At 52.3% G+C, this 25886-nt stretch overlaps 1 protein-coding gene across 2 annotated transcripts; it reads right to left on the reverse strand.

Annotated features, from left to right (window-relative positions):
* Positions 1-21813: 21813 nt before the first annotated feature.
* On the reverse strand, positions 21814-24704 carry LOC116583312 (small integral membrane protein 10-like protein 2A). Of its 2 annotated transcripts, none has more exons than XM_032331385.1 (2): positions 23832-24704; positions 21814-23024 (listed from the first exon to the last, which is right to left on the reverse strand). In XM_032331385.1, the coding sequence occupies exon 1, from the start codon at positions 24466-24468 to the stop codon at positions 24232-24234; it is 237 nt and encodes a 78-aa protein (XP_032187276.1). In that variant the 5' UTR covers positions 24469-24704; the 3' UTR covers positions 21814-23024; positions 23832-24231. The 2 variants fall into 2 exon arrangements, with proteins under 2 accessions (XP_032187276.1, XP_032187275.1); XM_032331384.1 differs by having other exon boundaries at positions 21815-23024; positions 24247-24704.
* Between the last annotated feature and the right edge of the window lie 1182 nt (positions 24705-25886).

Below are 25886 nucleotides of genomic sequence, written 5' to 3' on the forward strand. Positions count from 1 at the left end.
TTCTCCCCTACCCTAGGCCCAACCCTATCTTTGGCACCAACCCTTTCCCACTTCTTGTGACTCATGCTAACAACTTAGCATGTTTATTGCTATAGTTTTCTTCATACCTAGCGAACTGTGTGTGTGTGTGCATGCATATTCCAGCTTTTTTAACATACAAAAACGTTTTGCAATTTTAACAAAAGAATAATGCACTTTTCCACCTATTCTGTTCCTTACTTAAAACCTTGCAATATCTCCCCATATCAGCTGGCATAGATCTTTCCTATTCTGTAAAATGCTGAATTATGGGGCACCTGGGTGGTTCAGTGGGTTAAAGCCTCTGCCTTTGGCTCAGGTCATGGTCCCAGGGTCCTGGGATCAAGCCCTGCATTGGGCTCTCTGCTCAGTGGAGAGCCTGCTTCCCCCCCACCTCTCTCTGCCTACTAGTGATCTCTGTCAAATAAATAAATAAATAAAATCTTTAAATAAATGCTGAATTATGTTCCATCATGCTGGCTCCATTCCCCTATTGAGGAGTGAAGTCAGTGTTACTAAGCACTGCCCAGACCGCACCTTCAAGACCAAGGCTCTCCTTCCCCCAGCTGCTAGGGACCCAGGCTGCTGAGAGCCATAGCTCAATCACTTCCCAGGAATTACTGTGGGTTGAAGGGAGCTGCCTTGCCCAGGGGTACCCTGTGGCCTTTAAGTGAGACCATATCTAATGACTAGACAGTGTGGGCATACCAAGGCCTCGGCCTCAACTACTCAACCCCTAACTTTTCTGAATGGCTCTTCCAACTTTAGATATATCCCCATAGAATCAGCCGTATCTTCCGTTTTAACAGTGGTGTCTCTTTAAATTCTCCCTCTGCTCAATCCTGCTTCCCTCCCTTCCTCACAAGTGCTATGAGATCTGTTTTTGAGGGAACTTCAAGTGTGTTTGGAGCTGGAAGTGGTCCGAAGAGCAGATTATGAAATCGGATTTGGGAGCTCGGTTACCTGCCCGCTAGGTCGGAGGCTCCATCACTGTCTATAGGTGAAGTGCTGCAAACCCACGATGTAAAAGTGATGCCACTGTCAAAAAACTGTCACTAGTGGTGACCACAGATGGGACACAGATGGAAGGAAATTAACTGGCAGGTGCAATGTCTCTCAGGGGTTGACCGATTCAGAGGAAGTAGTAACTGTTCACAATTGTGCAAATAACAAGAGGCCGCTACAGCACTGGAGAAAGACAAGGAAGTGCTGGGGTGGTTAACACCAGTCTAATCTTGGCTCCAAAGCCAAGGGTCCCACCTGTGGGCAGAAAGCAGTCTGAGGACTGATCCTCTGTGCAATGCTGCCCGGAATCCAGTTTGTTTTCTACAAGTCAGGCCAATGCATGCACAAGTGAAGCACAGCTCTTTCCCGCTCCCTTCCCACGTTCTGGAAAAATGACCCAAGTCAGAAATAAGAGGGTTGATTCTATGAACCTTTAACATCATACCAGAGTGCGGCCTTGTAAGCCCCCCTTTTCTCAGACTCTAACGGGATGCCTAACTTTACCAGCCACAGACAAGCTAGCCGAGGCTTTTCTCAGGACTGCAGATTTCAGAGGTTAGTAGGCAGACAACAGTAGGAGGTAACCATTTTCCTTTTCTGCAGCAAAAGAAAACTTGCAGTTCTGTTGTCCTATAGTTCATCAACCATCAACCAGGTTTGTGCTAAATTAACAATCACACTTCTGCATTCCCTTCTCTACTCACACAATCAAGGCTTTATAAATGTAAATGCTTTTTCTAAAGAACCTGTCACTCTGCTGAGTCCCTGAATAATGCATTAAATAAAATTTGACGGGTATTCAGCAACGTATGTGTGGGATTCCTGATCTGTCACAGAAAGGTGTTGCGCCTTCAAGCGGCTTTTTGGAAAGGAGGAAATGTTTTCCAGAAGCCTCCCAGCTGCCTTTTCCTGATACCCCCTTGGCCAAACTCAGATGGAGGTCCACTTCTTGAGGGATGGAGCTGACTGGATTGAAAGGGTCAGCACGTGGGCCCGAACAACGGCGGATGGGGTGTGCGTCCCCAGGACCACCACACGACCCCCAACTGTGTTTCACCACGTCAGAGTCAACCTCAGCCACAGAGCGGCAGGGGACACGCCTGCTCAACGACACTCACGGACCCCGTGCACCGGCCCGGGGAGGCAGGGGTGCCCCATTCACCGAGACTCAATTTCTTTTTAATAGCGTCTGACATTTATTGAAAAGAAGGAAAAGACGTTTGTCCAGGTAGTGTAGAAGAGCTGGGCAGAGTGCAGGGCTTAACTACTGTGTGGAACAAAAGGCACACCTCAGAGAGACAGCTGCGAACTGAGAAGAGAACTGGGTTCTGGGCAAAACGAACAGGTCCACGGGAGAAAGAAAACGAGCGGCTGGATCTGGCTGCCAGGCACCCCTGGGACCTGGCCGCCATCTGGCAGGAGCAGAAGAGGTCTCTGGGAGGAGGGGGCGACGGGTCCCGCCGCAGGTGAGAGGCCGGCCCGCCCCTCGGGAGCGGGGGACGCGGTGGGTGGCGAGCTGCTGGAGTCACTGTCCAGGGGCCGCGGCCGGCTCCGACACTTCTTGGCTGAGCCCACATCGCTGGCGCCCCAGGCCGTCGAGGGCGCGCGGTGGACCGCGGTGGACGGCGGTGGCAGCGCGGGTGTCCGGGCGGCGCGCTGCAGGCCTGGCGGTCAGTCTGGCGGAGGCGGCCCGCGGCGGCCGGGCGGTGGGTGGTCTGGCGGGTGTGTAACGGGAGCCCGGCCCGCAGCTGGAGCGCGGGCCCCAGTCCAAGTGCCCACGGGAGGGGCCCGGCTGGCCGCACAGGGCGGCGGCGCGCTCCGGAGGCAGGCCCAGAGGCAGCGGCGGGGACCTGGAGCGCTATTCCTGGAACAAAGGCAAGCACTACGCGGGAGGGGACAGCAGCGCGGGGGAGAGCGCGGCCACTCGAGCGCGGCGAAGGTGGGGGGGCGGGAGGCGCGGCGGGGCGACGCCCGCGGCCATCTGGGCTGCGGCGGCGGCGGCGGCAGGCGCGGCGGACCCTCCCCCGAGCACCCGCCCCCAGGCCCGAGGGGCTCCCGGCCTAGAAGTCCTCGTCCTCCACCCAGCCAAACACCCGCTTCATCTCGGCCAGGAAGCCCCGGTAATCATTGAGGAGGGGGCTCTCCTTCCTGATGTAGGGGATCACCCACTGCAGGGCCGGCCCGGTCAGGCGGGTGATGAGGAACGTCACCTTCAGGGCGTCGCTGGAGAACAGGGTCTCGTCCACCAACATGTAGGCGCCCGTCTGCACGATGAACTCCGGCAGCCGGTCGGTGTCGCCGTCAAACGTCTCCGGGAAGGGAATCGGGTTCCTCCACCGCCGGGTCTGCGGCCGCAGGGGCAGGGCCAGGAGGGCCTTGATCAGCTGCACCCTGCCGTCCATCGCGCCGCGCTCGCGCTGGCTGGGAACCTCTGGGAAGGACTGGGTTGAGGTGGGCGGGGAGGCGTGGCGGGAAGTGCGTATGCGCGGAGGCGGACCCGGGCTAGGGGCGTGGCCCGAGCGGGCCCCGCCCACTTGTCCCGGTGGTCGCTAGGGCGCAGGCGCAACACAGGGTGGGCGCCCCAGGTCAGCCGCGGACCGGCGAGGGTCAGATCCAATGGTCGCTCGAGGAGGCGGGGTTAGAGCCGCGGGGCGGGGCCGACAGTCCCCTGGCGGGTCAGGGGCCTGGCCTGGGGCACAGCCCAAGACGTCTGGCTCTATCTAGCTCAATCTGGATGTCTGTCCCTATTTGGTATAGGAAAGTCCTTAGGCATGTGGGCCTCAGTGGGGCCCTGTTTTGGGGTTTGAGAAGCCCTTCCTTCTCACGTTTACTGACTCTCAGGCTTAGCGTATGTTTGTGGACTCCTGCATCTGGACACTGCTTGAGGGAGGTTCCTCCAGCACAATTTCCTGCTTAACCATGCATTTCTCAGCTAGAGAGATTTTGCACAAGAGGTTGTAGATGTGGTTGCCTTGCAGTGTAATGGGAAAGCCCCAAATATTAGCAAACATCATCCAGAGCTCCGTATTCAGAGAATAATGCTCTAGGACCAGTTAATGTAAAGAGGGTTTAATGTAAAAGGGGCGCCTGGGTGGCTCAGTGGGTTACAGCCTCTGCCTTCGGCTCAGGTCATGATCCTGGGGTCCTGGGGTCCTGGCATCAAGCCCCGCCTGGGGCTCTCTGCTCAGCGGGGAGCCTGCTTCTTCCTCTCTCTCTGCCTGCCTCTCTGCCTACTTGAGATTTCTGTCTGTCAAATAAATAAATAAAATCTTTTTTTAAAAAAGAAATCTCTTAATTTGGGGTGCTTGGATTGCTCAGTCAGTTAAGCTTCTGCCTTCGGCTCAGGTCGTGATCTCAGGGTCCTGGGATTGAGCCGGAAGTCATCCTCCCTGCTCAGTGGGGAGCCTGCTTCTCCTGCTGCTCCACTTGTGCTCTCTCTCACTATCTGCTTGTGCTCTTTCTCGCTATCTCTGTTGCTATCTCTGTCTCTCTCTCAAATAAATAAATAAAATCCTTAAAAAAACAGAAAGAAGGAAATCTCTTAATTTGGTATATAGAAGATCAAAAGAGGATTATCACTATAGAAACCAAGAGACAAAACTAAGAGGTATTGAATACTTTCCAAGCATGATGTTGTACATTTCCACACTGAAAAATAAAGGAAAGAAATAACAGAGATTAATCTATTTTTTAAATTACTTTATTCATTTGAGAGAGAGAGAACAGGAGCAGGGGTGGGGAGAAGAGCCCCATGCGGGACTTGATCCCCAGACCCTGAGATCCTGACCTGAGCCAAAGGTGGCCACTCAACCATTTGAGCCACCCAGGTGCCCCAAGATTAACCTATTGAAGGAGGGGAAACTATTACAGCTTAAATCTGAATTCCTTTGTATGGCTGAGTACAAATTAATATAAATGCATCACAAGCTTTCATATATGGAGGAAATTTCAGTTAGGTAGTGTTGTGTTGATGACTCAGTTCAGAAAAAGCAATTAAAAAGAAACAGTGCTTTGGAATATGCTTGAATAATTATAAAAGCCACTTAAAGAACATTTCTAAATGCTAAGAGGTCTACAAAAGAATATTCAAGCCAAAAAGCAGGCCCAGGTCTGATGCAGAATAGTACAGCATCTTAAAGATGTTGATTTTCTCTGCATGATGAAATTTGGACTGAGGTGGCCCCCCAAGAGGTATAATTGTGGCCTCAGGAGTGTTCGAGAAGGCGAAAGAATTGACCCAGCTGGAACTAGATGAACTATAGGCCCCACTGCTGCCCCATACCAAGAAGGGGACAGCCAATTTGCCTCCATCTGCTTGAGCTGCAACAGTGCCTAGAGCCCCCATGACCTTTCAAGGGCAACGTATCTGTTATGGACCTAGCTAAGCCTGAATTACCCACAAGTTAAAAAAAAAAGCCTTTAAAATATATAAAACGACAGTTTTCTGACATTGGATGGCAAGCAGCCAGGGTAGTGTTCCCTAAGAGTGAAACACCTTGGATGAACCCTTGAATGAACCTTGGTTTCCTGTCGGGAGCAAACACCCAGGTTGCCTGTTTTATCTGTTTGTTTGTGTGTATACATGTGTGTCTGAGGGGGACTGTTTGTTTATACCTGCTGATCCCAAATGGAAAGCAGATCTGAGAAATCCCCATGTTTTCTCTGGCTTCTTTCCCTGCAGATCTTATCTTTCTATCCAAGTCATTTAATAACACACTCCCTCCCCACTACCCCTGAGATAGGGTCTCTTTCCCCAGGCCCAGACCCGCCCATCCCCATCCAGGCCAGGACCTCTTCCTGGCACCTAGAATCTCTCTGGGGGAGTAACAGCAGGGGGATCCAATGCCAAGCACTCCCTGGTGTGTGGATTGGGACAGCTCAGAGAATCTCTAACAGCTGAGAGAAAACACTTGGCGCATGTCCATGAAAAATGAACAAACCTTCTGCAAAATTTTTAAAGAGAAAGGAAAAGAATTTTATTTTAGGGGCGCCTGGGTGGCTCAGTGGGTTAAAGCCTCTGCCTTCGGCTCAGATCATGATCCCAGGGTTCTGGGATCAAGCCCCACATTGGGCTCTCTGTTCCGCGGGGAGCCTGCTTCCTCCTCTCTCTCTCTGCCTGCCTCTCTGCCTACTTGTGATCTCTGTCTGTCAAATAAATAAATAAAATCTTAAAAAAAAAAGAATTTTATTCAAGCCCAAGTTTTAGGACACCAGCCCTTCTTCACAAAGGAAAGAGTGCTCCAGGGAAGGAACATTTGGTGCAGGGTTATATGTGTTTTTCACATAAAGAGTTACAAGTCATCAAGAGGAAGGACACGCCAGAAACTTACAGACTTTATCTTAAGGTTTTCAGTGTGCACAAGGCTGTTTGATGGAATAGCTTATGGGACCCAGGGAGGGATATTTTTGTTGTTGTTTTTCTTATCTTTATGTTTGAAATACTCCTTTTTGGATTTTTGGTTTTTTTTTTTTTTTTTTTTGCTTTGTTTTTAAATGAGGCAGGCATACGATGTGTGCTCTGGGCAGAAATAGGTTTTCTGAGGTTTTGCCAAGTCATTCTGACCTTGGTAAATGTTTAAGTACAGCTTCCCTGGGAGCCCAGGAGCAGGACGTGCAAACATTAAAAGTTGCAAAATTCTTTTATCACTGGACAGCCGGTGGAGCCAGGCATCCAAACCACAACTGAGTTGTGACAAAGGGTCATTACAGGATCGCCCATCACTAGCTTGGAAGGGCCATCTGTTGCCACCTGTGGCTGTGTCAGACCCAAAATGGAGTCTTGTTGGTATTAATACCCTCTATGTCACTGGCCATCTGCTCACGTAACCCCTAAGTCCCTTACAAACTGCTCACCACCCGGAAGAGGCTTCCTGGGACTCTCTGGGGAGAGGGCGCGCACTGTGGGGACAGGGTACTGTCAGCGGTGAGGGCAAGCGTAGCTGGGGAGGAGTGGCTCCCACGCCATGGACAACCCATTCCTTGACACAGAGAGGGTAACAATGGGGATATTTATCAATCCGGTTCCAGCTGCCATGGGAGACCGGGAAGGGAGGTGCCGCTGCCCTCTGCACGCTGAGGAACCCCTCCCGCAGCACAGGAGACGCTGCAGCTGGGGCCCCTCTTGACTGGACGCAAGAACACAGCTGCTCACGCCCACAGCCTGAGATCCTTATGAAATCCCAGGGAGAGCCCCGTGCCCCACTGCCCCCTGGGGGTGGGGGTGCATCTTCGGGCAGAACAGATGGCCACAGTCTTGCTCTCCCTTCCCCTGGCGGGGTGTGTGTGTGTGTGTGTGTGTGTGTGCGCGCGCGCGCGCGCGCGGGGGGGGGGGGCGGGGCGAGGGGCGGGAGTGAGGGTGGGATTTTAATGACAAAAGTGATAAGGCTATTTGACAAATGTTTGAATCACAGTAAGGACATGCAGTTTTAAGTTCATCGGAAATGTTATACAAGTAGTGGGGAATTTACTAATCTTTTTGAGGGACAATGCCACAGATAATTGTCACTGACCTGCCTCTCCAGATTCTGCCCTCACTAAGGCTTTCTAAGACCAGGTTGTGTAGCACAATGAGAAATATTTCATATTTTTAAGGGACCAAGATTCTAATAGAGGCTTGAGCAGGAATTAACTGCAGGCTTGCTGCCTCCAGTTTTGACTCTCATGACTTCTGGACGGTGCTTGGGCAGAGCCAGGCTAGTCACGCTGCCCCTGCCTTGTTCCAGCATGAACAGAAGATGCTCCATCGCCCCACAATATCTGAACACGTACTTGCAATTTTCATCAAGTGGCCACTTTTCATAGGAACTAGGTGTCAGATTATCTACTACCTTTCTTGCCTTAAAAGGGGAGAACTTCAGGTCTGGCCTGGAGCCCCTCACCCTGCCACCAACATCCCACCACCCGGCCCCCGAGACATTAGTGTCTCAAATTACAGAGCTCAGAGCTCTGCCTGGCCTGGTATACACACTTGATGGCAGAACCACACGCTTCCTTGATCACGGTTGCATACATTGCAAATAGTAAAAACCTACAGGTGGGAGCTTCTTCACAACAACAACAAATTTGATCAGAAGAATGCAAATGTTTTACAAAATTCAAGAAACCAAAGCAACGAACAAGTGTCACAGGACAGTGACAAGGGTAGCTTGGAAGAAATCAACTGTAGGTCAGCTAGGTAAAATTCTCAAAAGAAATTGCATTGAAGAGGAACACCTGGGTGGCTCAGTGGGTTGAGCATCTGCCTTTGGCTCAGGTCATGGTCCCAGGACCCTGGAATTGAGTCCTGCATCCAGCTCCTTGCTTGGCAGGGGAGCTGCTTCTCCCTCTCCCTCTCCCTCTGCTGCTCCCCCTGCTTGTGCTCCCTTTCACTCTCTCTTTCTTCCTGACAAATAAATAAAAACCTTTTTAAAAACATTGTTAAAAAAAAAGAAATGACATTAAAGAGACTTAGCAGGAAATCATTCAGTCTTGGGGGTCTAGTTCAATACTTTAAGATTCAGGGATGCCTGGGTGGCTCAGTGGGTTAAGCATCTGCCTTCAGCTCGGGTCATGATCCCAGGGTCCTGGATCAAGTCCCACATTGGGGGGGTGGGGGTGGGCTCCTTGCTCAGCGGGGAGCCTGCTTCTCCCTCTGTCTGCTCTGCCTGTTCTGACTGCAGCTCTCCGTGCTTCTGCTCTCTCTCTTTGACAAATAAACAAATAGGAATCTTTTAAAAATATTTTTAAAAATATTAATAAAATAATCTAAGATTCATGGGACAAAGACTCTGATTGCCTCAACTAGGGTGAGGCAACCAGGATCAAACCACCCTGCTCAGGGGACACTGTCACACAACCAAGAGAAGGGTGTATTTGCAGTGGACGCCCCTCAAAGAAAAGGTGCCTGCCAGATAGTCCCATCAGCCTATGGCCATTGCCTTCACCCTATAGGATACAAATACAGGACAGATAAGTTTTGACATCTTTCCATACATAAAATTCCAAGATCTTTTGTGTAAGCACAAATGCACATATTGGGTTTTTTTTTAAAAGATTTTATTTATTTGACAAATAGAGATAGCGAGAGAATGAGCACAAGCAGGGGGAGTGGCAGGCAGAGGGAGAGGGAGAAGCAGGTTCCCCGTGGAGCAAAGAGCCTGATGTGGGTCTTGATTTCAGGACCCAGGGATCATGACCTGAGCCAAAGGCAAATGCTTAACCCACTGAGCCACCCAGGCGCCCTGAGGGTGAGATTATTTTAAGTATAATTAACATACAACTTTATATTAATTTTAGATATTTTCTTTTTCCAAGAATGTGGAGAACAAAGAGAAAAAACAAGGTAGATTTGACCATGAACTGAATCTAAGTAATGGATGTGAATGTGTTCGTGTGTGTGTGTGTGTGTGTGTGTGTGTGTGTGTGTAATGGTCCTAAGAATGGCTATATAAAAATACAAGAAAAATAAATTAAGACTCTAGAGGATTAATGATAAATAATGTTTCTTTTTGGGGTTTTTTTTTTCAATATTTTATTTATTTGACAGAGACAGAGACAGCAAGAGAGGGAACACAAGTGGGGGGGTGGGAGAGAGAGAAGCAGACTCCCCTCTGAGCAGGGAGCTTGATGTGGGGCTCCATCCCAAGACCCCAGGATCATGACCTGAGCGGAAGACAGATGCTTAACCAACTGAGCAACCCAGGCTCTGCTAACTGTGTTTCTCAAGGAGCAGTTTGTAAATTTTCAGGAAGCAAGAAGAGAGTCTTTCAGGCAGAAGAGAGTCTGCCTGAAAATTGTCGTGATGCCAGCCACTCTGCCTGATTCATCCGGCCCCGCGTATACTTGCTCATGTAATATTAGTCCCAACTATGCCGGGGGAGCTGCCAATTTGGATGATTTTATATACAGCCTCAAAAACAAACTCCACGGCTGCCAAACGCAAGGGCAAACCACAGTTGTGTCTACATGACAAGTTAGAGTTCAGAAAATATCAGTAGATTCAATTTTCCAAGGCTCGTCTATGCGAGCAGAAGCAGGAATCGAAGAGGCCTCACTGGTCGGAGGGCTCTCTGGACCAGGTGGTGAACTGCTCTGCAGCAAATCAGTAGACATGATGACCTTAAGAGAGACCCAGAAAAAGGCTGCTTTGCATCAATTCAAGACAGAGAATAAAAGCCACACCCTGATATCCAGGAATTTGTTGTAAAATTTAATAATGATAATAATGATACAAGTTTTAGCCATTCCAATATACACTGCTAATAATCATCTGAAGTCAAGGGCCGCCAGGGTGGCTCAGTGGGTTAAATGTCTGTTGATTTCAGCTCAGGTCATGATCTCAGGGGTTGAGCCGTGCATACGGCTCATGCTGGTGGGTGTGGAGCCTGCTTAAGATTCTCTATCTTCCTTCGCCTGGATGGCTCAGTGGGTTAAAAGATTCTCTCTCTTCCGCTATCCCTACTCCCCCCTTCTCTAAATAATAATAATAATAATTCAAATTTAATCTCCTCAAGATAATTAATCTCATTATGGCATTTCTAAGATTTTCTTTCTTTTTTTTTTAAAAGACTTTTTATTTATTCATTTGACAGAGAGAGAGATCACAAGTAGGCAGAGAGGCAGGCAGAGAGAGAGAGACGGGGAAGTAGGCTCCCGCTGAGCAGAGAGCCTGATGCGGGGCTCGATCCCAGCACCCTGAGAGCGTGACCTGAGCCAAAAGCAGAGGCCCAGCCCACCGAGCCACCCAGGCACCCCAGATTTTTTTCTTTCTAAAGAGAATTATCTAAACTCATACTTTCATGTTCATCAGCGCAGTCTTGTATTTAATATTTTGCTCCTGGTTTATGGGGTTTTTTTTAAGATTTTTACTTTTAAGTTATCTCTACACACAACATGGGGCCCAATGTAATATTAGTTTCAAATGTACAACATATGGGTTTGACAATTCTATACATTACTTAAGGCTCATCACAAGTGTAGCTACCATGTGTCATCACAAAACGTTATGAAAATATGATTGACTATCCCCTATGCTGTACTTTTCACCTCTGTGACTTATTTGTTTTATAACTGGAAGTTTGTGCCTCTTAATCCCCTTCTCCACATTTGCCCATCAGCAGTTTATTCTCTGTGTTTGAGCCTGTTTGTTTGGAATGCGCTGATCTGTACGATTACTTCTCATTTACATGGTATTTAGTGCTGAGCAATGCTGGAAAGAACTGTGTTCATCTACATTGTAGGCTGCATCAACCGACAAATCAAAGTATTTGTTTAACTTTATCTGAACTTGACAATTATGTCCACACCTCAGGAAGCTCCACTGATAATATAGCTGATAATATAATAGATAATATTATATATAATATTAATAATAATATAATATATAATAATATATATAACATATATTATATATTACATTATATATAATAAATATTATATATATTATATATAACATATATAACATATATATAATATAATATAGCTGATAATATAATATATACCTATCAACATTGTTGATATCAGCATTGTTATATATACCTATCAACATTATACCTATCAGCATTGTTGATATATACCTATCAACAATGCAACTAATTAAGAGGGGAAATAAAAACAGATGGAGATCCCCTATGGTAACTACTGAAATTCAAATGGTGCCCTCCCCCCCACCCCCCGCTCACTAAATATGGGGGTAAAGAAAAATATATATGCTTAGGACTTTAAAAAAAAAGCCCTCTCATTCTCTTTTGTTTTCTTTTATTAACACAATGTTCATTTTACATTTTTTAAAGATTTTATTTATTTATTTGACAGAGATCACAAGTAGGCAGAGAGGCAGAGAGAGAGTAGGAAGCAGACTCCCTGCCAAACAGAAAGCCCAATGCTGGGCTCGATCTCAGGACCCTGGGATCATGACCTGAGTCGAAGGCTGAGGCTTAACCCACTGAGACACCCAGGAGCCCCTCATTTTACATTTAAGACCTTAGATTTATTTATAAAAGCAACTTTGTGACGAATTCTCATCAATGAGGAATCTAAGACAACTATCTAGAAGAGAGTGCGTGAGCCTGGAGGCCCCAAGAGGTGGCACTGATGTGCATGCGACCTTCTGACACTCTCCTTTAAATTGTCACTGCTAAGTTATTGCATTCTTTTCTCTTCTTTTCAAGATTTTGTTTAGTCATTCATTCATTCATTTGTTTATTTAGAGTTTGTGTGATCAGAGGGGGAGGGCAGAGGGAGAGGGAAAGAGAATCTCAAGCAGACTCCCTGCTGAGCACAGAGCCCAGATATTTATTTATTAATTTAAGAGAGAGAGAGAGAGAGAGAGAGAGATATCAATTGCAGGGGAGGGGCAGAGACAGAATCCTAAGCAGAATCCCTACCTAAGGCAGAGCCCAGTGTGGGGCTCGATCTCATGACCCTGAGATCACGACCTGAGCCAAAATCAAGAGTTGGTCACTCAACGAACTGAGCCATCCAGGTAGCCCTTAAGTTATTACATTTCTAAATACCTATTGCTTCCTTTTTTTCAGTTTGTGCTAACTAAAAAATAACCCCAAAACAACTGACCCATTTCTCCCACCCCAGTCCCCTGCTTCTAACAACTACAAATCTGTTCACTGTATCCATGTGTTAAGTTTTGTGTGTATGCATATACAAATATATATACAACTATATATGTTATATATGTGTATATATATGTTATATATGTTTATACATATATATGTTTAGATTCTGCATGTAAGAGAAATCTCATAGTATTCGTCTTTTGCTCTTTGACTTTTTTCAGTCACCACAAAGCCCTGGATGTAGGTTCACCCATGTCGTTGCAAATGGCAGGATTTCCTTCCTTTTTATGGTTGCATAATATTCGTGTGTGTGTGTGATGATTTCTTTATCCATTCATCTGTCAGTGAACACTTAGGTTGTTTCCATATCTTGTCTATTTTAAATAATGGTGCAATGAACACCGGGTTGCATATACTTTTTTCGAAGTAGTGTTTTGTTTTCCCAGAAGTGGAATTGCTAGATCATATGGTCATTCTATTTTTAATTTTTTGAGGAACCTCCGTACTGTTTTCCATAGTGGTTGCAATCTACGTTCCAACCGACAGTGCGCAAGGGTTCCCTTTCTCCACATCCTAGCCAACACTTGTTATTTCTAGGCTTTTTGATGCTAGCCCTTCTAACAGGTGTAAAGTTATATCTAATTGTGGTTTTGGTTTCCAGTTCCCTGATGATTAAATGATGGATGGTATCTTTTCATGTACCTGTTGGCGACCTATACACCTTCTTTGCAAAAACATCTATTCAGATCATCTGCCAATTTTAAAATCAGATTGTGGGGTGTTTTGTTTTGTTTTTTGCTATCGAGTTGTTTGAATTCTTTATATATATTTGGATATTCATCCCTTATGAGCCATATGATTTACAAATATTTTCTCCCATTTAGTAGGTTGCCTTTTCATTTCACTGATGGTTTCCTTTACTGTGCAGATGCTTTTTAGTTTGATGTGGTCCCACTTGTTTATTTTTGCTTTTGTTGCTTTTACTTTTGGTGTCAGATACTCCTGTCTTCTTACATGACCTCCTCTAGGACCATACTAGTCTTCCTCTTAGCAGGGTCAGTATTTAAAGACTGAGCCCCCCGCCCCTGCCTCCCTATTGAGGATATCAGTCCTTCAATACCCTTACAATCCTCAAATATGTATCTGTCGACCTTCCAGTAGTGATCCATAGGATCCTTTCTCACAGGGAGCTATTAATTTACCTGCCGCCTTCCTTTCCTTAATAAACTGGTAAACCTCCGGCATTACCAGTCAAGGAGGGCAGCTTAGGGCACCTGCTTTCTCAGGATGGGGCATTCAGTGTCCTAGTAGCAGTGTCTAGTGTTGATCCAAGGAAGGAAATGAAAAGGTAAGGAGAGCACAGGCTTCTCTTAGACATATGCAGGGAGTTAGGGAGGTGTCTGGGTGGCTCAGCCAGTTGGCTGTCCAACTCTTGGTTTTGGCTCAGTTGATGATCTCATGGGTTGTAAGATTGAATCCCACGTCCAAGCTCAGCACTCGGCTGGGAATCTGCTTGAGATTCTTTCCCCCTTCCTAACTCCCCCCTCTAATCCTCCCCACCCCCCTCTCTTAATTAATTAATTAAAATTAAGTTAAAATTACAAAGTCAGCCACATCCCTGGTGTTGGGGATGTCTGAACTATTTTACAAGCCAATAAAATGGATGAATGCAACAGATCTGAAGATTGTATACTTGGAGTTTTTCATAAGGCTTTCGGGTTCCCTTTTTGAAAGCTATTTTGTATACATACTCATATATAATGTATGAGATTCATTTATAAATAATCCCATGGTAGAGGTGCCTGGGTGGCTTTATCTGCCTTAAGCTCTGCCTTAGGCTCGGGTCATGATCTCCCGGTCCTGGGATCAAGCCCCGCATCGGGCTCCCTGCTCAGCGGAGATTCTAATTTTCCCTCTCCCTCTGCCTGCTTCTCCCCCTCTTTGTGCTCTATCTCTCTGTCAAATAAATAAATAAAATCTTAAAAAAATTAAAGATAAAAATAATCCTGTGGTAGGAGGAAAGGGAAAGGGGCAGAGATCAAGCCTCATCGACTAGGGGGTGATACTTACTATACAGAAATGATGGCAAGGTGCCATTTCTGGTATTATTTTTCAACTTTCCCATGTTTGGTCATTTCCATGACGTTTGTGCAATGCAGTCTGCCATGGAGAGCCACCGAAAATCTAGGTCCTCTTGAACGTCAAGTGCTTTACTAAGCTTGTCATTCTCTGGAGAGCAGGAAAACAAACTGAAGTGTACACTCTGTGCATTGGAAATTGGGCTCAGAGAAAAGGGATCAGAGACTCTGGAAAGGTGTGTCCCACTCCTAAATGCTGAGATTTATTTTTTTTTAAGATTTTATTTATCTGGGGTGCCTGGGTGGCTCAGTGGGTTAAGCCTTTGCCTTTGGCTTAGGTCATGATCCCAGGGTCCTGGGATCGAGCCCCGCATCGGGCTCCCTGCTCAGTGGGGAGCCTGCTTCCCTTCCTCTCTCTCTGCCTGCCTCTCTGCCTGCCTGCCTCTCTGCCTACTTGTGATCTCTTGTCTGTCAAATAGATAAATAAAATCTTTAAAAAAAGATTTTATTTATCTATTTGACAGAGAGAGAGAGAGAGAGAACACAAGTAGGCAGAGAGGCAGGCAGAGAGAGGAGGAAGCAGGCTCTCCACTGAGCAGGGGCTCTGAGCCTGATGCGGGGCTCTTATCCCAGGACCCTGAGATCACGACCTGAGATGAAGGCAGAGGCTTTACCCACTGAGCCACCCTGGTGCCCCCTAAATGCTGAGATTTCTTGAAATGTGTTTGAGAGGAGAGTGGCAAGGCCATATTTATGTTTTCCATGAATCATATTATTGGGGATGGGAATGGATTTGGCACTGGCACAGGGTGGGGCTAAAAACCTGGGAAGACATAGACAGTGACCAGAAACTTGCAGAGAAGCAACAGAAAATAATCTGTATCTAAACCAAGGCAGGCATGATGGGGATTGGAAAGTGGGGATGGATTCCTGAAGCCACGGGGAGTGGAGTCTTGCTACCTGGATACTTGAGGTAGAAGGATATAGTCGACTCAGATCAGACATGACTCCTGATTTCTGGGTGGATAGCTGGTGATCTAGGGAGCCAAGGAAGAAAAGAAGGGCATTTTTTGAAAATACAATTGTCACTTGGAGCATTTTGAATTGGAACTTTTGAGTGTGCCATTAGCAGTTAGATCTGTGGTCCCTCTCCCCCCCAAAAAAAGGTCTGTGGTCCCAGCCTGCTTGGTTACCACAACTACAGCCTGGTCCTCGGCATTCCAGGGTAATGATCTCATTTTTACAAGAGTCAGGAGTTGAAGTAAACTCATCAGAGACTGATCTACAAACTAGCATGTCAATCGCCTTTCATGATGGAGAACTACAATGGTCGCGATAAACCACTAGCATGCATTTAGAAAGCAGAAGTTATTCTTAAAGGAAGGGGTTCCCACGACAGGTGTATTTTAACTGAATAGTCAGGACATAAGGACCTCAGGAGCTCCAGGTCAGTCATATAGTCCTCTAAAGATATATGAGGGTGTGGGGCACCGGGGGCGGGGGCAGGGGACTCAGTCTTTAAGCAGCTGCCTTGGGCTTGGGTAATGATCCCAGCATCCTATGATCCAGCCCCCTATCAGGCTCCCTGATCAGCAGGGAGCCTGCTTCTTCCTCTCCACTTCCCTTGCCTGTGTTCTCTTTCTTTCACCGTCTCTGTCTGTCACAAATAAATTCTTTAAAGAAATAGTTATGTGAGGGTTCCAGAGAAAGGAATGTGGCTGACTTTGCAATTTTAATCCTATCTGCTGAAGAATTTGTTGCGCTCCTTGGAAGTCCTCCTGAAGGAAAAGCATAGAGAGGGAGGAGTGGAGGCTGGAGGGCAGATCAGAACAGGGAGGGATATGGCCAGGCTCTTGTGCTTCAGAGCTCCCAGAGGCACTGCTGAGAGAGACAGACAGACGGACAGCACCCAGAGTCTTGCTGCTGTGGCTGCTGGGGGCCAAGCGGTCAGGCACGCTAGGACACAGGACGTTTCCAGCAAGGCCGGGCCCAGAGGAGACCTGGGAGCTTCCGGGCCCTCCCTGCAGACGGGAGCTGCAGGACAGCCATCAGAGTCACAGGCGGCTGTCTTTCCCAAAGGGGGACCCGTGTGGACAGATGGAATGCCCTCTGCTTCCGGTTCTCCTTCTCTCCTTTTCCATCCCTGCTGTCGCCCCCGCCCCCCAGTCCTCCACCCCGCAGCGCAGGGCTGGCCGAGGAGAGGGGCCAGACGAGGTGCGGACACGGCCAAGGAAAGGAGTCGTCTCGGGAACCAGAGCGCTAGGGACGGTGCTCCCGGTGTGCAGGGCGCCCCGGCGGCTGTGATCTCCGCGGCCCATCCCCTGCGCCCGGCACCCCCGCAGCATGGCAACATCCGGACCCCGAGACAGCCTGCCTGGAGGATGTGGCCCGTGCTCCTCTCGCCGGCCACGAAGCTGGGGCTCAGGGAGCCGCCGGGCTCTTCCCACGGCCACTGGGAAGCTGTCCCGCTGCTGGACCCAGCGACAGAGTCCATGGCCTTGACACCGACACTGGGCTTCCTTTTGGCTTCCCGGAGAAGGAGCAGCCTGTGTGACCGGCTCCGAGGAAGGCTCCTAGCCAATAGAGACCAGTCCTCCTTCCCCAAGACCGCTCCCACGCGCCGGGCTCCGTGCCCAGGGCTGACTCCCTGGCCTGCCTGACTTCCCCGATTGCTCACAGGACCTCGGAATTGCCAATCCGTGTGCCCAGGAAGAACGTGAAGGGCGGAGAGTACGAACGAGGGGCCTGGCACCCGCCTCATAGCCCAAAGAGCCGGGGTTCCAGCCCGGCGGCTCTCCCCTCCCAAGCCGGCTGGAACCGCAAGGCGCCTCCTTTCAGGACGGGACTGGCCGTCTCCGGGTGTTAATGGAGTTCTGAACAGACCTGGGGACCCCGGGGGCCTCCGCTCCCCACGCTGGGTCGGAAAATCACGGTGGTAGCATGCATGTCATCGGAAGCACATGGTCCTTCCTGGGTCTTCTTCGCTCGAAATCTTGCGTCTCCGGTAACTCGAAAACCTACAAATGTCAGCCTCGTGTTTTACCCATTTACAGGAAGCGAATGCTGCCCAAGCGGGATCACCGGCTCTTTGCTCCGGGCCCGGTTCTGGCCTGTGCTACGAGAGCGCCGCCACCTGCTGGCGACTCCCTTGAACTACAGCAGAAAGCCTGGACGGGGCGGGTCGGCGGGGGCCGGGGCGGGGGCGGGTCGGCGGGCGGCTTTGATAAGGGGAAGGGAAGGAGGTCTTGGGGCGACTAAAGGAGGTCTGGGATGTGGGTCTCAAGGGGAGCCTGCAGGGCATCTGCTTTAGCCGGTTCACTGTGATGCCCAGGGTGATCGGGCCTGACTTTTCTGAAATTTGACGTCGGGGAGAAGCCGCCCCGCAGTTCAGCTGAGCACCGCAGTCCCTGCAGGGGCATAACGGGTGGTTTCCTCTCTGACACGCACGGCACGGCTTTGAGGTAAGTGCTCTCTGTGATGTGAGCTTAGAGTCAAGTTGCATTTTTACGGGCGTGTTTTTCCAGGGATGCCAGGACTTTCTTGAAAATAGGATCGTCTCTCTATTGGACTGCCTGGGTGCTTCTGTCAAAAGCCCGTCCTCCGCGCAGTTCCGAGCATATTCTGAGCTCTCGGTTCTGTCCACTGATCTCTATCTTTCCGCAGTAGCACAAGGCCTGGATGAAGGCTGTGAGTCTTGAAATCAGGTACTGAAAATCCCGAAACTCGGTTCACTTTCCAAATTGTTTGGCTCTCCTCAGCCCTCTGCATTTATGTGCAAACGTTGGAATCACCTCGGTCATCTCTTTAAGAAGCCCTGCTATGTCTTTTCCTTTCCAATCAGAATGCTTGTATTTGGTGTGGGGTGGGGTGGGGGGGATGAGGAACTTAGTGCACTGGCTAGGATCTCCCCTATAATGTAGAATAGAAATGGCAAAAGGGCACAGCCTGCATTGTTCCCGAGGGCAGAGAAAATATTCATTCTCTCACCATTAAGTGTTATGCGCACGGTAAGATTGGGTAGACCCTCCTTACTGGGCTGAGAAAATGCCTTTCTATATACCAATTTCACTGAAAATGATGCTCGTGGACGGGTGTTGGATTTTGTCAAATCTTCCGGCACCTACTATAAGGGTCAGGTTTTCCCCCTTCTTATATTAATATGGAGTAAACCGTGAATTGACTTTAAGATGAAACCAACGTTGCATTCTGGGAGAAATCCCACTTGGTCCCGGTACGTATCTCCAGGGTGTTTGGACCCAGCCTTGCCTGGTCTCTCCACTTTCCATTCACACAGCATGTGGTCCCAGTGGCTGAGAAAAGAGAATCGCATGGTTGGGGGTGAAGAGCCACCAGCATGTTCTAGGGCCGCAGCCCTGCTCGAAAGCCTTCCCGGACAGGCTCTCATCTTCCCAAGGCCCCCACCGAGGAGCCCCCCGGCCCCCTCAAGCACACACAGGGGCACGGCCCCAGCCCATTTCTCTACGGCCAGCATATTGGCTGTCTCAGCCAGGAGCGGAGGAGACAGTCCCTCCTTGCCATCCACCTCTCAGTGGCCACGAGAGCCGGTCTGCTGCCTCCCCACTGCCTGGATGGTGGCAGGGGCGGGCCCTACAGGAGGCAGGCTTAGAGGTCTGGAGCTTGGGGCCCCTGCGACGGCAGCAGTGATCCTTGTGGGTACAGAGGCTGAGGCACAGAAGCAGGAGGCACGGGCCCTGACAGGCTGCTGTGACCACAGAACATGCACAAGGCAGAGACTGTGAGAGAGGCAAGTCTTCTGCTTTGTTTCGTGTGGCGGGCCACGCGGGTGCTGGTGACCTTGGGACCTTGCTCGGCCTTGGGACCAGGGCTGTGGCCTTCCTCCACGGGAAGGTGGACCCTCAGAGGGCGACAGCCTAAGGCAGCTCGGTGCCCTGCCACGGACTATCTCCATCCTTCTGACCCCACTCAAGGATCTTCTCCAGAGGGGCTCCCCTAACCCGGTCCCGACTACAAGGGTGGCTCCATCTCGTGGTTATGGGGGAGGCGTGTGCCCCAGTCCCCGACAGCTGGGTCTGCATTCCCCTAAGCCTCTGATTCTCCTGTCCCACCCCAGTGCTGACAATGCTGGCAGAGAAGCCTGTGGGGGGAGGGCTTCCCCTCCCCTGCATGTCCCCAGCATTTCCAGCAGACTCCTTCCTGAGTCCCCACATGCTGGGTCTCCCTGATTAGAGGGTGCATTTGACTTTGTTTCCCAAACACACGTGTCTTTGATGCCAAGTGGTCAAGTCCTAGGTCAGTTGCTGGAAGCAGGCTTGGGGCCACATGGAAGGGGCTGCGCTTTGTATCCTGAAATCCTGCCCCAGAGTTGGGAACTGAAGGGGGCTGACTCAGGGGACACCAGGGCAGGCATCACTATGTCAGGGGCACCCACGAACACCGAGAAGTTTTGCTGGGGTAGACGGCAGTCCTACCTTGACGCATGGATCCGATGAGCCGAGCCCGTGTCTCTGCCAAGCACCGGACTCAGGGCCGTCCAAGCATTATTGCCACACGGCCCTCAGAAAACCCCGCAGGGAGGTGGCAGTGTCATCATGTCCCCGTTACAGCCAGGAGCAGGGGACACATGCCCAGGGGTGAGGGGGCACCCAGTAGAGTCACCCAGACCCCGAGGCCCAGAAGCTGTGTGACCCTTGGGCTGGGTTGGGGCCAACAGGGACTGAACAGAACCATCTGGACTAAGCAGAGGGAAGCTCAGGGTGCTGGCAGGGACTGGGCTCTGATCCTCCTGTGGTGGCAGGTGTCCCAAGGCTCTGCCTTGTCAGGGTGCTTTGGTGCCTGGTAGTTCCCAGCGGGCAGAGCACCCCCAAGGCCCTTACCCCAGGCTGTGAACCTCCGGGGACCATGACTCTGTACCCTCAGGAGCCCTCCCCGATGGGGACGGGTCGGGGGCCTTCCCTTCTTCTAGCTCAGCCCCTGGGCACCCCCCGGGGACCCTCCCCATGGCCAAGCTTCTCTGGGGACTCAGTAGGCTGGAGCTCTGAAGGCACAGTTTGGGTCTCAGCCAGGGGGAAGGGCAGCAGGCTTCTGGTCCCCAAGGTTTTATCTTTTCCAAAACTGGGCACCCACCTTGCCGTTAGGGAGGCCAGGGGCACCTCGCCACCTGCCATGGCAGACGGACCTCCGGGTGACCCAAAATGATGTGCAAGGAGCTTCCTTCACCCCATCACCCCAAGCCCACACTCAAGCTTCCACTGTAGTAAGCACTTTCTGAGGCCGGGCTCTGAAACAGAGAGAATACCTAGGTCTCCGGTTATTCAAATAAAGGTTGAGAACGAGACAAATCGCCACCGTCTGGCCAGGCCCGTGCAGCGGCCTTCTCCTCTGGGGCCCCTGGCCTGCAGGCGGTCCCCCAGCATCACTGGGCAGGCCTCCACCCTGCAGCCCTCCCTGGCTCTCCCTCCCCTGCTCCCAGTCCCTCAGGGGACCCCACACCAGGAGAGGAGGCCTCCAATTTGACTGGATTTTATTGAACTCAGGGAGGGGTGTATCTTTTTAACTTAGAGGGACAAGATTCGACAACAGCAGGAACACGAGCGTTTCTCTGAGCAGCCCGTGCTGACCAGGACAGTGAATCACACACAGGAAAGGGACAGTCATCTTCTTCAGCCCGTCTCGGATTTTGCAGAAGCTCTGCTGTCTGGAACACAGACTGCAAATAAATAAAGTGCATGGAGAGCCTGTCAGGCAGCAAGGGCCCAGTGCGGGTGGGGGTGGGGGAGGGCAGCTCGATAACTACTCAAGGCCAAACCCTACTCAAGGCCAATCCTGTCCGAAGAGCAGGGGCAGAACCACAGGCCAAAGAAGTACAGCCCCTGCCCAGTTGCTCGGGGGCCGTGCTGAGACTTCCCGGACCCCCAGGGCAGACTGGCATGGGCTGGGGTGCCCCGCGGGGCAGGCGTCTTGGGTCAGGGCCCTGGGGCTTCCCACTCTCTCTGTGAGGAAGAGGATTCCCAGGCCCCAGGCAGCTCCAGCTGAGCCCCAAGGCCCCGGCCAGGGAGCGGATCACCCCGAGGGTGAGACGGGGCCTTGCAAGGGGCATATCTGTGGATCGGCCCTAGGGAGGCCCTGCGGGGCTCTCACACGCTGTCCCCAGACATCTGTGGATGGAGTCGGCAGGCCGGCAGGCTCCTAGACACGATCCTGGGTGGAGAGGATTGGGGTACAGGAGGTGCCACCTGGACCAGGGACCGCAGAACCCTTGGCACGAGGTGAGAGCCATCACACCCTGTCTGTGGGAAGCTGCAGGGCACACATGGTGGCCTCATTGGGCCTCGGTCCCCAGGGTGAGGCAGGCAGAGCTCTTCACTCAGGACCCATCCTCTAGAGGGCGACTAAGGAGGGCAGAAGGGTGACACAGGGCCACTCTGTCCCTGGGGCTGGACAGACTGCTTCGGTTTTCAGTCCCAGGAATTTGGAGCCTGGGGACCGAGAGCAACTGGGGACAGAGTGGCTGGGGGACCGGAGTCTTTCCTGGCCCCCTTGAGGCCATGGCTGGCCATCCCGGTGGGCCAAGGAGCCGCACATCTGGGGCCTCAGGGCCAATCCAAGCCCATCCAGAGGACGTTCTCTGGCCCGATCCCAGACTGGGGGGTGACACGCCTGGGGACCCATCTCAGGTTTATCCCTTCACCCTCCTGGTTCCAGCCTGTGCCCAGGGGCCCTGCCACCACCCCACCCCCACTCTGCCACCCAAACCGAGAGGCCCGTGCCACCCAGCTGCCGAGGAGCTCTTGGTCCAGCCTGGGGTGGGGTGGCAGGGGAGGCCAGGCTCTGTGGGTAGAGCCCTCCGCTCTGCAGGGCATTCTAGGACTCTCCCCTGTGTCCATCTCAGCTCCGACGGTCTTCCCTGTGGCCTCCCACACCACCCCAAGAAGAGCCAGTTCCCCACATTCCCTACCCTGGACCTCGTTCTCTCCCCCTAGGTCCCCCAGGGGGGCCTTGAACTCCCCTCCCCCACAGAGCCAGATTTTCTCAAAGACGGGGCGCAGATTCAGCCCCACTCCTTTGTATCTGTAGGACAAGGACCCATCTCTCCCAGTCCCAGAGCCAGCTCTTCCAAACATCAGGTGGGGAGCGCAGAATGCCCTCAAAGTGTCGCTAGGAGATGCAGCGCTGAGGTGACAGGGTCACGTCCTTCCCCATGCCAGAACGGGACCACCGGCTACCCCAGCGGCCGGTGCCTCTGCCTGGAAGGTCCTTTCTCTCCTCCCGGGCTAGGCCCTTTGCCCCGCAGCTCCCCAGGCAGCACTGGGCCCAGGGGCCGCCTCTGGGCAGGGATGGTAGTCTCTCGACCAGGCCACGGAAGGGGTGGGTCACCACCTACGAAGACTGGTTCCTGAAAGACAGAGAGATGGAGACTCCACAGTGGTCCCACAGAGTGTGGGGCGCCTTTCCCCAAGGGCCTCCTCCTCGCAAGCCGCTGCTCCGCCCGCCCTCCGCTCCCCAGCCTGCAAGCTGCCCTGGGCTCAAGGAGACCCCCATTTCCCTGGCTCCTCTGGGCGCACAGGGACTGCTGGATGCAGCCTTCAGTGGCACCAGGAGGGCAGACCTAGGGGCAGACCTAGGGGCCGGTGGGAGGGTGGCCGCAGGGATAGGGTCGAGCGGCCTTCCCACTCCTCTGGGTCTCCAAATGGCCAAGTGCCCAGCACCAGAGGACGCCCCCAGGACGGGAGGGGAGCCCCAGGCACAGAAGGAGCAGGCCCCCAACACAGGGCTAGAGGCAGCTGCCCAGACCCCAGGGGCCTGAGGGTTTAGAAGAGGCATCCACCAGGGCTTTGGCCAAGAACACAACCCCCCTCCCTGTCTGGCTCCCCAAGGGGCTGAACGCTGGCAACATCTTTTCCTTCTGGAGCCTTCCCCGGCGCCTCCCCCAGCCCATTCCCCTCCATTCCCTGGGGTTCAGGTGGCAGCACCAGGGCCTCTGGGGAGAGCAGGGCGGGATGGGCTGACGCTCCGAGACGCCCTCGCCGCCCCCGCCCCACCCGTCCGGGAATGAGGACCAGAGAGTATGGGGCGCCTGTGGCCTCCCGCCTGGGCAGCTCAGGGGCTGGCTTCCTGGGGTCCCGTCCACAGTGCCCCCTGCCACCGAGACGTCATGGCAAGCGCCGCCGCCAGCCCGCGGGTCCAGCCTCTGGCCTCCTACCTTGTGGATCGGGGCCAGTCAAGTCCCTGCTGCAGAATTTTTCCTTGCGGCTTCCCCGGCTCTGGCCAACGTGAGGCAACAGGTCGGCTGCCCTCGAATCGTTTTTTGGTTTGTTTGGTTTTTTCCCCTCGAGTCCGACAGTAAGGGCCCGTTTGCAGAGTTTCTGTGCAATAGGTCACCGGCCACGCCGCGGGCGGGCGGCCGGTCGTGGCCGGGGCCCGGCCGGGTGGCTGGGCGGCCGGGTGGCCGGCGCCCCCCCGCGGAGGTCTAGGGCCCGGGGGCCCGGGCCGCCCCGCCTCCTGCCCCCGCCGCGTCCCGCCGGCCGTCCTCCATGCCGGCGCCCCTACCCGGCGCGGCCCGGTGCGCGGGACCCTCCGGCGGGGGCTGCGGCGGCGCCCGCTCACTCGATCCGCACCTGCAGGCGGACGTTGAGCATCACCGAGGCCACCACGTAGAAGTAGGGGAAGTTCATGCGCAGCCGCCAGGCCAGGTCGAAGAAGGTGATCAGCGTGCGCGTCAGCCCCTTGCAGAAGGCGCCGTACGAGCCGTGGGCCGCCGCTGAGCGCGACAGCCGCACCGCCAGGCCCGACAGGGCCGCCGCCGCCGCCGCCGCCGACAGAGCAGCCGACGCCGCCATGGGTCCGGGCCGGCGCAGGCCCCGCTGACCCAGGGGAGAGCGTGCGGCCGGGCAGGTGGACGCGAGGCCTGAGGCGCCCCGCCGGCCGCCGGTGCCCTCCCGCCCCACCCCCGTCACTCCTTCCCAGGCTGGGTCCGGGATGCAGCCTCCGCGGCCGCCTCCACGCCTCCGCCGCCGCCCCTCCGGAGCAGCCTAGGGCGAGCCCCGCCCCTCGCCGGCTGCAGGGGCGGCCGCCGCCAGCGTAACCCCGCCCCTCGTGTAGCCACGCCCCCTCCCGGGCTCCGCGGAGCGGCCGCCGCCGGCCCGGGACCGCCCACAGGACCTCCCTGCCAGCGAGCCCCGCCTCCTCCTGGGCGCCCAAGGGCAGAGCCCGAGGACTGGAAGGGGTTGGAAGGTGGTATCCCCAGGGATCGCTTTTGGGGCGTGTCCTTGAGAGGAGCTGTCGGAGCCGGTGTGTGCGGCGGAGTGTCTGGACTGCCAGGCTCTTTCCTTGCAGATGGCCTCCTGTTTACTGTATCCCCCGTCCCCACTGTCTCCGCACAAAACCCGGCCAGGCAACCCATTGTACCTTTCTTTAATCCGCGTGTCTCTGCTAATTCAGCGGCACTGAAGAGTTTCAGGAAAGCACGGGCGCGTTTTTTTCTTTTTGCTGGTCATGTATATAATTATCCCATTGTTCTTCTTTTACCTGTTAAGGAGGAAAACTTTCCCTGTATACTCTTGATTCTATGTGTGCACACATCCTAGGTGTGTCTTTTTTTTTTATGATTTTATTTATTTATTTGACAGAGGGAGAGCGATCTTAAGTAGGCAGAGCAGCAGACAGAGAGGGGAAGCAGGCTCCCCGCTGAGCTGAGAACCCGATATGGGGCTGGATCCCAGGACCCTGAGATCATGACCCCAGCAGAAGGCAGAGGCTTAACCCACTGAGCCACCCAGGTGCCCCCACATCCTAGGTTTTGAAAGAAATCAACAACAGGCAGATTAACTGCAGAAAAGATATACACATCTATTAATTTTTGATATTACCTGCATGGAGACATCACAGGGAAAAAATAGTGAACACCTAGGCAGTGAGATCTGAAAGCTTATATACCATCTTAATAGGGGAAGGGGAGCAGAGATGTAGGCAATTTAGGGGAGACTAAATACCTTTAGGAAACACTAGTGGGTTTTTAGTTAGAATAGATAGGAGATATGATAGTTTGTGACAGAATCTGGATGTGGTGTGGAATTCTCATTTCCCCGCCTGTGGTCAGAATCAGTTTCCCCGGTTGATGAAATTTCTAAGGAGGGGTTTTAGGACAATTGAGTTCCTTTTGGAGGATCTATCTTTAGGCCCATAAGGGGATGTTAATCTTAAAATAGTCAGTGTTTACCAGCAAAAATATGTTTATGTGGGAATAGGAGAGAATTAC

The sequence above is a fragment of the Mustela erminea genome, chromosome X, assembly GCF_009829155.1.
Source record: "Mustela erminea isolate mMusErm1 chromosome X, mMusErm1.Pri, whole genome shotgun sequence".
NCBI lineage: Eukaryota > Metazoa > Chordata > Mammalia > Carnivora > Mustelidae > Mustela > Mustela erminea.